Source organism: Aythya marila (assembly GCF_965140915.1).
Source record: "Aythya marila genome assembly, chromosome: 2".
Taxonomy (NCBI): domain Eukaryota; kingdom Metazoa; phylum Chordata; class Aves; order Anseriformes; family Anatidae; genus Aythya; species Aythya marila.
The window spans coordinates 140,449,702-140,461,706 of record NC_139043.1 but is presented as its reverse complement, the minus strand read 5'-3'; the positions used below and the strand labels follow the sequence as shown (position 1 = coordinate 140,461,706).

The 12,005-nt window shown below is 35.9% G+C and overlaps 1 protein-coding gene across 3 annotated transcripts in view; it reads left to right on the top strand.

The window, feature by feature from the left end:
• CSMD3 (CUB and Sushi multiple domains 3) overlaps positions 1-12,005 on the top strand; it is a gene marked incomplete at both ends in the record, with an annotated part of 682,849 nt that overhangs the window by 547,107 nt on the left and 123,737 nt on the right. For 2 of the 3 annotated variants that reach the window (XM_082754087.1, XM_082754086.1), the window contains 4 exons: positions 4,220-4,333; positions 5,014-5,109; positions 6,029-6,232; positions 10,049-10,173. In XM_082754087.1, coding sequence (XP_082610213.1) covers positions 4,220-4,333; positions 5,014-5,109; positions 6,029-6,232; positions 10,049-10,173 — 539 coding nt within the window. The remainder of the gene's footprint in view (positions 1-4,219; positions 4,334-5,013; positions 5,110-6,028; positions 6,233-10,048; positions 10,174-12,005) is intronic. The other variant, XM_082754088.1, reaches the window with a different exon arrangement.

Sequence of the window (12,005 nt, the reverse complement as noted above, 5' to 3'; positions counted from 1 at the left end):
TAAAACTACCCTGCCAACACCTCCAACTAGATCTGGTTGCCCAAAGTCCCATCCAACCCAGCCTTGGATACTTTCAGCCTTAACCTATCACTACGCTCCTTGATAAAAAAGTATTTCCACATCTTTTCTATAGGCCTCCTTTAAGTACTGGAAGGTCTCCCCAGGCTGAAAAATCCCAATTCTCTCAACGTGTATTCATAGGAGAGGTGTTCCAGCCCTCAGATCATCCTCAGGGTCCTTCTCTGGACTTGCTACAACAGGTCTATCTTCTTATGTTGGGGACCCAAGGGCTGAAGCCACCTTACTCTAAGTGGAGTCTCACAAGAAAAGAGTAGAGGGGGAGAACCACCTGCATGACCTGCTGTCCACACTTCTTTTGATGCAGCCCAGGATATGGTTGGCTTTCCAGGCTGCAAGCACACACTGACAAGCTCATGTTGAGCTTTTTATCCACCAGCCCTCGCCTCGCCTCGCCTTGCCTTGCCTCGCCTCCCCTCCCCAAGATATGAAAGGCTTCTACAGAACCAACAAAAAGAAGAGTAGGAAAATGTGGTCCACTTTTCAAAGGTGCAGGGGTCCTGGTGATTTGCATGAATCTCTACTGGTAGGACAGACTTCAGCAATCCTTTGCCCCTGAGACCATTAGAAGTTTGGAATGAGGAAGGACAAAGTGAGGGAACACTTAAACATCTTGCATGTACACAAGCGCATGGGACCTGATGGGATGCATGCAAGAGTACTGAGGGAGATTAGTTACCTCTGAAATATCATGGAAGTCAAAGGAGGTTCCTGAGAAAAACAAATGCCACTCCTATCTTCAAGAAGGGCAAAGAGATGGATCTAGGGAAATATAGGCCAGTTAGCCTTACCTCCCTAAACGCCTGGGTAGGTGGGACATACAGGCTCGGTCACCTTTTCCAAACATAGCAAGGAAAAGAAGGTTATTGTAAGTAGTAAGCGTGGATTTACGAAAAGGAAATTATGCCTTACAGACCTGATTGCCTGCTACAATTTGTATACTGGCTTGGTGGTTGAATGGAGAGCACTGAATGTTGTTTATCTTGACTTTAGCAAGGCTTTCAACAATGGCTTGCATAATATTCTCATTTACAATTTGATGACATACTGACTAGATAAGAAGTCATTGAGGTGGACTGAAAACTGGCTAAACTGCCAAGCTCAAAGGGTTGTGATCAACAGCATGAATGATAGCTGGCACCCAGTCAGTAATGGCATACCCTAGGGACTGATGCTGCAGCCACTATTATTTAATATCTTCATGATATGTATGATGGGACAGAGTGCACTCCCAGTGAGTTTACAGATGATACAAAACTGAATTTTTTTGATATACCATATAGATGTGCTATCTATATGGTACACCATATCTATACCATAGATACATGTATACCATATATATAGATATACATAGATACATATATACATAGATATACATAGATATACCATATAGATATGATATACCATATAGATTCAGGTAGCTCATGAGGTTCAGCAAGAGTCTGAAACTGAGGAATAGCTCTGTGCCCTAGTACAGACTGGCAGATAGCTGGCTGGAAAGCAACTTTGCAGGAAAGGTCCTGGGGGTACAGATGGACACCATGCTGAACATGACCCAGCAATGTGCCCTTGCCACAAAGAATGCCTTCAGCCTCTTGGACTACATTAGGCAGAGCATTGCCAGAAAATTGAGTGAGAAGATCCTACCCCTCCATTCAGCACTGGTGAGACACGTTAGGGGTGGTATGTCCAGTGCTGGATACCACTACAAGAGAGACATGGATGTACTGGAGCAAGTCTAATGAAGGGTGACAAAGATGGTTAAGCAACTGGACATGTAATAGAGCTGAGATTGTTCAGCCTAGAGAAGAGACGCTTCAGGGGTATCTCATCATTGTGTATAAATACCTAGGGAGTAAAGGAGACAGAGCCAGGCTTCTTAGTAGTGCCCTGTGACAGGACAAGAGGCAATGGGTACAAACTGAAACATGATAAATTCCATTTAAACAAAAGAGAAAAACTTTTTTGTAAGGGTGATTGGAACCAAAAACAGCTTGCCCATAGAGGTTGTAGACTTTCAATTCATGGAAGTATTCAAATTCCTACAAGACGCAACCCTTAGAATTGTGCTTGAGATGACTCTCCAAACAAGCAGGTTGGACTAGATGAGCTCTGGAGGCTTCCCGTCTCAGCTATAAATTCAATTTATTTGATCTTTTTTGTATAGAAATTGACCTTTGAACTTGGCCCACTCTATGTTATAATTGCTACGGAATATCTTACAATAGCCCATTAAATCGCAAATATAGTTCATCAATTCTGTTTTTACAGTTTTCCGACAATACAGCTCGTGCTAATAGTTATGCCTCAGAACTTGCCTGAAATTTCTGTACATAGCTTGTAACTTTTCATGATATGGAAAATAGCAGTGGAAGTCACAAGGAATATTGCTTGGCTCAATGGCAAAGTGGACTTCATTGAGTGTGAAAATTCGAGGAAAATACAAACGTGAATGGACAACATGGCAGAAGTAATTAGATGTTAAGCTTGTTAGTTATTTCCAGGAACACCGCAGTGAAGATGTATGCAGCTAAATATTTAAAAATAAGCAGAGCTAGTAAAAATAAAATTAAAAAATAATAGTAATAATACTTTTCTGAAGATTGGAGGAAAAATAAAGATATTTTTTAGATCTCACTTATGGTTCATCCTAAAGATAGACAAAATACTTTGTAAATGTCTCGTGGAATTGTTCTTTTAATTACTTTTTTGAACATTTTATAAACTCCGCATCCACGCCTTCACTTCAAAAAGAGATTCTCATTTCAAAAATGGATTTCGTTTCTTCTTGAAGAGTTTATAATAAGATCCCAAGTTAGCAGAGTACAATTGCTATTTTTTACATCTATGAATTTATAGAAAAGGAAATAGGACAAGGAGAAAGAAAAAGAAAAAGAAAAAGGGAAAAGGGAAAAGGAAAAGGGAAAAAGGAAAGAGGAAAAGGAAAAGGAAAAGGAAAAGGAAAAGGAAAAGGAAAAGGAGGAAGAGCAGGAGGAGAAGGAGGAGGAGGAGGAGGAAGAGGAAAAAAGACAATTTGAAGACTCCACATTTTTTATGTACTTATTTTAAAGCTTTATTAGAATGTATACTTTGGAAGAACTATAAGTGCCTAGCTTCATCTATTACAATAAAATATAGCAGATAAAAATATTACTGACCATATGGCAAAGAAATATATTATGTCTCCAGTAGCAACACACCAGAATATTTACCACTAAATGCCTAACCTGGATAATGAACCACAACCAGAAACTGGTTCTGTTTACCTTCTGTTCTTAGTAGGTGTTACTATTCCTACAAATATATATCTTCTTCCATCTTTTTTACCCCTTTATACTCCTTAAGCCACTTTTCTGGCAAATTGCTTGTAATGGTGATAAAATCAGGGTGTAAATGTTTTGTAGATATTTGGGTCAGAATTAATCCCAAATTTTCTTTTTTTCCTATTTTAATTATTTATATATATTGAAAGAGCAAATACCTCTGATGTGAAAGTGCTGCAAAAGACCGCTGAACTTAAGTGCAAAAGTAACGTTATTGAATTCAGTTGTTCATCTAGCATGACTAAAAAATAAATATATTTGTGATTCAGCATATGAATTCCCAAATGTTTGAGTTAACAAACTTTGAGTTAGTTGCTCATTTATTTTGCAAATATAAAAGATGCACTGAATGTTAATGTTCTTAAGAAGAATCCCAAGGTCTGTGAAATTTAGAGAAGGTTATCAACAAAATGAATGGATAAAACAACATATATAAGAATATGCCAAGACTATAAAGGAGGATATTGAGCTGAGGAATTTTGTGGGGAGGGAAAAGTAGAGAATTTGAAAATACAAAAACAGACTTTTTTTTGCCTAATTACTAAAATTTTCCAACAATTACATGTATGAACATATACCTTCATTGCCTATTCTCTATATATAGAATTACGTTTTAATGCTGTTATGTTATGAAAAATAACAGTATACTCAGGGAAAAATAATTAAATGGTCAGAGAAATCAGCCAATAAATATATTTTCAATTAAAATATTTTAATGCAGTATATTAATGTATGTTTTTTTTTTTTTTTTCTTCTCATTTTATCCCCCATTTTTGGCTGTTGGTGCTTCTTGCTTTTTCACCTTCCTGTTTGATCAGTGGTTTTTGGCCAGTTTGTATTTTTCCAGACATCACTCCATGATGTGGTTGAAGTATATGATGGCCCATCTCTGCAGTCATCACTGTTATCTTCTCTCTCAGGATCTCATTCAGGTATATGTTAACAGAACTGTCATTAAACCATTAAAATAAAATTTATTTTATATAAACTATAAAGATAGTGTAGTTAAAAAACAAAAAAGGAAAGAGAAAAGAAAAGACAACTGTCATATTTTCTTAGATGCTGTTCAGGAAATATATGAAATTGGGATTTTAAAATAAAAATGTAATCACTCAAAACTGTGTTCATTAATGAAGAAATAAAAGCCAAGTGGATTTTTTTTTTTTTTTTTTTAATATTCACTTGTTATAGTGTGTATTTGGGGCTTCTTACTTCATGCCTTTATTACTTGTATCTAGTAAGCAATCTGAAATAGATATTATAAAAGGGAAACCAGCATATTTTTTATAGCAAAGTGAAACTGTATAGATTATGTGCATGTTGACTTATTTACAGACATGGTGTGAATATAGATATATATATATATATACTTTTTATAAGGGAAAAATATATATTCATAATAACCGTAGTGATTTTTAGTCCCCATTTTCTAGAACAGCATGATACTGCCAACTTAAGATGTTTAATCTATCCTGCCAAGTTAAAGAAACAGAACAGGACTGGAAGGGGGGAGGGGAGGGTTGTCTTAGCTGTAGAGTTGGTGACAGGAATTTTGTATGCTTCTTTAGTAAAAACTGATTATGATAGCTTTGTATTTGCTTTGTTTGAGTAGGTGAATCCCTTCCATTGAGCTCAGGTAACCAGATCACGGTTAGATTTACTTCAGTTGGACCAGTAACAGCTAAAGGATTTCATTTTGTTTATCAAGGTGAGAGAGCCTGGAAAAGTTTGTAAATTTATTAATTTCTTCACAAGTTGTAAATGATCAGAGAGGAACAGACTGAAAATTAAAAGGAAATTAATAGCCTGTTAATGATGTAATAAGTTTCATGATTTCTGCCTGTTTTTAAAAATAATGTTAGCTCCATTCTTTTATTTGTATTTTAAATGTTAAATCAAATAATTAAGAAGCATAAGGGAAGTTCCAAATTTAAGAAGGCGCTTATAGAATGCAGCTGTTTTATGTTTGCTAATATGATTGATTAATGCTAGATATATCTTGTGGCTCAAACTGATTTCTTTTTAAAGAAACTGGTTTTCTTTTTAAATCTCTCACATTAAATATGAATAACTGCAAATAGTATTACCTGTGGGTGAATCAGTGATCTTTCTATCATTAAACTGCTTCCCTTTATTTACATTATTTGCCTTTTTATGGGCAAAACACAGAAATGGTTATACATCAGTATTTGCAACTGCAATCCATTTTTCTATGGATTCTAAATCCTGATCTGGCAGGCATAATACACATTTAGAAATCCACAAGAATAAATGTAAACACCTATCTGACATTGATTGTTTGTTTTGTTTTGTTTTGTTTTTTAACTATTAGATTAACATTTCATAGTGATATTTCTTTTCAGTGTCATTTTAGAAAGGTTTCATTATGGATTTTATACATTGCTTTTCGTCTTGGCAAGGATATCACTGCTATGCGCTTCTAAATAGCAATTTAGTCATCAGAAGTATGTAATCCACATTGTGAAGATTAAGTTGGGGATTAAGCAGATGTTCTTAACTGGCAAATAAGTGAATGTTACTTCCAGTCATTCCAAATATTTGTGGTTCAAAATCTGTATTCCTTCACCAAATCTAAAATTAGGAATCCACAATTCTTATGTTTGCAGCTGTTCCAAGAACAAGTGCAACACAGTGCAGCTCTGTGCCTGAACCAAGATTTGGAAAAAGGATTGGAAATGAATTTGCAGTTGGGTCATTGGTTCTTTTTGAATGCAATCCAGGGTATATCCTTCATGGATCAACAGCAATTAGATGTGATACAGTACCAAATGCATTGGCACAGTGGAATGATTCTCTCCCTACATGTGTTGGTGAGTTCTTCAGGCTTTTTAATAGGACTAATTGCTGCCTAAAGTGTTGACCATCATCTCTAGCTGAATGTTTTCCTTCGTTGTCATCCACACAATATTTTATTCCTGCTTACTTTTACTCACTTCCTTCTCCATTCAAGGTTAAGATTTTATTACCCTTTCAATTCTAACCCTGCTGCAATATTTCACTAGTTTCATGAACATACCCTTCTGTTACAAATTATATGTTACCTTCTTTTACATTAACATCAGTGACATCTCTCGTTATCCTTTAATCAAGTTTCAGAAATAACAGTTTCTTCTCTCACTCACTCCTTCAAGACTAAGATGCTCTCACCTTTTGGGTCTCTAATAAGATAGTGTAAGCTGTTATGAAGAAGACTACTATATTAAAGATTTAAAAATAGTTAAGCTAATATTTCAATGCTTGACAAAAAAAAAAAAGCAGTAATTTTCCAGAGCAGAAAATATATCTCATCTGGTTCTGATCATACAAGATTAAATTCTCAACATTTGAGTCTTAAATTAATGTGCATCCATTGACATTAATAAAGCTGATCTGTACCGACTGGAAATCTGGTGATAGTTCTGAAAAGTCGCAGAGTAAGGAAATAAAATGATATTTGTGTATTTTTCCATAGGCTTACATCAAGGGCAAATACATTGGCTGCTGTGCATGTTATTTTTAATAGAGGTTTTTTTTGTTTGATTTTTTTTTTAATATAAAAAAACCCAGTTGTTTATAAATGAATCAAAATTGGTTGTCATTTACATGGATTTTTTTGTTTTTTTGCAATGCCATCAAACTTTTCCACCTGTAACATCTGTTGCAGTACCAACTGCCCTATACATTAATTTTGTGAAAATTTAATACATTAAGAAACATTCATTTTGAGGATGAAGGCATCTGAAGAACACAGTTCCCAAACCAAACAGTAAATATATGTATGAGTTAGTTACTTTACTATTCTTGAAAGGCAATAGATTTTTTAGAAAAATCATCCTAACCTACTGCAAAACCACACTATAGAACTGACCCCAGCATTAAGAAGTACATAAGCAGAGTTTTAGATGAGTAGAGGAGAAAGGGAAAAAGGAAAAAAAAAAAAAAAAAACAACAAAAACAACACATTTTTAATTACGTTGGTTTTGAATCCTCTTTGCTTAATCATATAATGCTGCATGGTAGAGACCAAGTGCTTTTCAATAAAAACAAAATGTTTCCTCCATAATACTAAAATCTTGACAGAGATAACAACTAAGTGCCACTGGAGTAATATTAATAAAATAGGATTAACAATATATTATACATGAATAATGTTTATTTGGACTGTTTCAGTCAAAATGAATAGAACCATGATTAATATATCAGTAAGAAACTGAAGTATTTATCTATACTTCATTTATCCTCAATTGCTACAGTAGAACCAATATAATTGATTTTTGTTTATACCCTTGAAATGTATTCACTTTTTTTTTCAGACATAACAATTCAGCAAAATAATTATTTTGGTCATTGATCACAACGTATTATATTATATACATATACATATGCATATGCATATACATATAGACTTATTCTGTGAAAGACAAACTGTCTCTAGGCAAGCTGTGAAAGGGTTACAGGCCACTTCACATGTGAAAATTACTGTGCCAATAACAGTGATAAAATATATATGAGGATAAAATTCCATTGAACTAAATCAGTTTAATAATTGAAGTGGTAGACCTGACCACATTAGATTGCCTTAACTCTAGTGAATGTTTGAATGTTTTCTTAGAGATAGCAGACATCAATCATTCTGTCCATCCTTTTACAAGTTATTTAAATTATTTAAACGTAAATTATTTAAACGTATTAATTATTTAAACGTTTTGAGTTATACTGACCTTTAGTTTATCTGTGTAATTTGAAGAGATTCTAACAATTATGTGCCACACAAAATGTAGCTACAGTATTCGTTATTAAGTGGCATTCTTCTACATATTTTATAAATCCTCATATTTTTATCTAATGAAATCAATTCAGAACTTATCGAAGTTGCGTAGAAATGATACATTAGCTTCTGTTTAACATCGTTGTTGGCAACATGGACAGTTGGATTGAGAGCACCCTCAGCAAGTTCATCAATGGCAACAAGCTGTGTGGTGCGGCTGGTACACTGGAGGGAACAGATGCCATCCAGAGGGACATTGACAGACTTGAGAGGTGGGCCTGTGTGAACTTCATGTTCAACAAGGCCGAGTGCAAGGTCCTGGCAATTTCAAGAACAGGGCAATTCCAAGAACAAATACAGGCTGAGTGGAGAATAGCTTAAGATTAACTCCAAGGAGAAGGACCTAGGGGGAAATTGGTTGATGAAAAACTCATCATGGGCATGGCAATGTGTACTTGCAGCCCAGAAAGTCAAACATATCCTGGGCTGCATCAAAAGAAGTAGGGACAGCAAGCAGGTCAAGAGAGGGTGATTTTTTACTCTGTTCTCATGAGACCCCATTTAGATTACTGCCTTCAGCTCTGCGATCCCCAATATAATAAGAACATGGACCTGTGAGAGCAAACACAGAGGAGAGCCACAATCAAAGGGCTGGAACACCTTTGCTGTGAAGATAGGTTGAGGGAGTTGCTTTCTTCAGCCTGGAGAGAGAAGTCTCCAGGGAGACCTCACTGCAGACTTCCAGTACCTAAAGGAGGGACTACAAGAAAGCTGGAGAGGGACTCTTTATCAGGAAGTGTACCATTACAAGGAGTAATAGTTTTAAACTAAAAGAAGGAATATTTAGATTAGACAGAAGGAAGAAATTCTTTACTCAGAGGGTGGTGAGGTACTGGAACAGGTTGCCCAGAGAAGCTATGGATGCCCCATCCCTGGCTGTGTTCAAGACCAGGTTGGCTGTGGCTTTGAGCAACCTGGTCTAGTGTCTGGCACCCCTGTCCATGGCAGGAGGTTTGGAATTAGATTATCTTTATGGTCCATTCCAACCCAAAGCATTCCATGATTCTAACAGTTTGTTAAACTATCTCATCAATCTTTTCCTTCAACTTCTTAAATACCAAAGAATATCGGTATCTAGATTAAACTTTAGTTTATTTGTCCCTGTCAGAGCATCTAACAAACTAGTCAAGATACATTCAAGTTGATCGTTCAGAAGGGAAATGATGTTGATGTACGCCTCTGTCTTATTTCATGTGTAACACTATTATTAATCCATGGACATAGATATGATGAGTGAAGTAAGCCTTTACCAATCTCTTTACTAATATGATAGATCCATAGTCTGTAATTGCGTAATTCATACAATCAAAGAAGAGTTGCCAAGGAGTTGAGACTGATTATTGATTATTTAGACAATAAAAATAGCAATATTGAGATAGAATTTTTCTATTTTACTCCTTTATACTAATAAAATACGTAACTGTTCAAACTTCATTCTTAAGCACTAACAATTAAACTTTATCTTTGTAAGGTTACTAGGACATATTGGAATAAATTTTGTTTTGTTAAAGGTCAAATAAATAAGACAGGGGTATATGAATGAATCATGGAATCATAGAACGACATGGGTTGGAAGGGACCTTGAAAAATTGTGTGGTTCCATGGGCAATGATGCCACTTTGTTGTTGTTTTGTTTGTTTTTGTTGTTGTTGTTGTTGTTGTTCCTGAGGCAAATATATATATTTTTTAAGTGTAACATAAATTTACAAAAGTTTTCAGATATAGTATGATGAATGTTGATTAAGCTTTAATAATAATAACTCTTCTCACTTGTGAGGCTTTGCACTTCTTTTTTTTTGACTTGTGCATTTCCTTTCAGTGCCCTGTGGTGGAATTTTAACAAAGCGCAAAGGGACCATTTTGTCTCCTGGTTACCCTGAACCTTATGACAACAATCTGAATTGTGTGTGGAAGATCACAGTACCAGAGGGAGCTGGGATTCAGGTAAGTATACTTGTTATTTTCTTGTTATCATCGTGTTTAAAAATGTTTTTCCTGGCGCAAGAGCATGAAAAGGGTTTTCATACATCCTTTCTCTCACTAATGATGGTCACAGTGGAACTCATTGCACATCTTTTCATTCACGCAGTTCTTAAAGGATGTAAGATTTAAAGAAATTTTAAAAGATATACCCGTAACTTTTTAAAAGTTTAAAATATATTATTTCAGTATGTCAGTGATTCATTGTAAGTAAGAGGGAATAGAGATGCTTCCCCATGTGTGCTTTTTTTTTTGTCAGTTTTGTTTTGCTTTGTTTTTTGTTTGTTTGTTTGGTTTTGTTTTGTTTTCCTCCCTCCATCAAATTACATAAATCTTGTTCTTGCAGAGTGAAATTAGATGGGTTCTTTCCATGGAGAGATTATGCACGTTTTCTTAGAAGTTCTGTTATTTTACATATAGTTACAAAAGTTAATTGTTACATAAATATGCTTCAACTGGAGTTCGGAATGAGTCCTTTAAAATACTGATGTAATTCTATTTTACAAAAATTTAGATTAAGACCTTCATGGAATATATAGCAGAAAATTATCTATAAAGCTAGGTTATGTATATCTCACTTTTTAGTGAGAAATTTAGTGAGGCAGTTATGGCTAGTATAATAGAACTTTCAAGCTTCATCTCATGTAATTTCTACCTTAACATTTATCAAGAAACCATGGTAGCAAGTTTTCTATGCCCTTGTTTCAAAAGCAAAATAAAATAAAATAAAATAAAATAAAAATAATAATTTTAAAAGAATAAAAAACTTAGTTTCTGTATATAAAGATGTAATAAAGGTCCAATTGCCTGTTGGAGTCCATTTAAAATTGAAGAGATTATTTCTAAATTTACATTTAAAAGTTTTGGAAAGGAAACAGAATAACCATTATTATATCTGTTTTTTAATAAATTACATTACAGAGATTTTAATGTATTCTAATTCATCAAGAGTTTTCAAAATCATAGAATGACAGAATCACAGAATTGTAGGGGTTGGAAGGGACCTCGAGAAATCATCGGGTCCAACCCTGCTGCAAAAGCAGGTTACCTAGAGCAGGTTGCTCAGGTAGGCATCCAGATGGGCCTTGAATATCTCCAGAGGAGACTCCACAACCTCTCTGGGCGGCCTGTTCCACTGCTCTGTCACCCTCACCATGAAGAAGTTCTTTCACTTGTTGGTGCAGAACTTTTTGTGATCCATTTTTTGGCCATTGCCCCTTGTCTTGTCCCCACAAACCACTGAAAACAGGTTGGCCAAATCCCTCTGTCTTCCATGCTTAAAGTATCTGTAAACTTTAATAAGATCCCCTCTCAGTCTTCTTTTCTCCAGGCTGAACAGACCCAGGTCTTTCAGCCTTTCCTCATAAGGAAGATGCTCCAGGCCCTATATCATCTTTGTGGCCCTCCGCTGTACTCTTTCCAGGAGATCCCTGTCTTTTTTGTACTGGCAAGCCCAGAACTGGACACAGGTGAGGCCTGACCAGAGCAGAGTAGAGGGGCAGGATCACCTCCCTTGACCTGCTGGCCACACTCCTTTTAATGCACGCCAGGATCCCCTTGGCCTTCTTGGCCACCAGGGCACACTGCTGGCTCATGGTCAACCTGTCGTCCACCAGGACCCCCAGGTCCTTCTCCTTAGAGCTCCTCTCCAGCAGGTCATCGCCCAGCCTGGACTGATACATGCGGTTGTTCCTTCCCAGGTGCAGGACTCTACACTTGCTCTTATTAAACCTCATTTGGTTTCTTCCTGCCCATCTCTCCAGCTGGTCCAGGTCTCGCTGAATGGCAGCACAGCC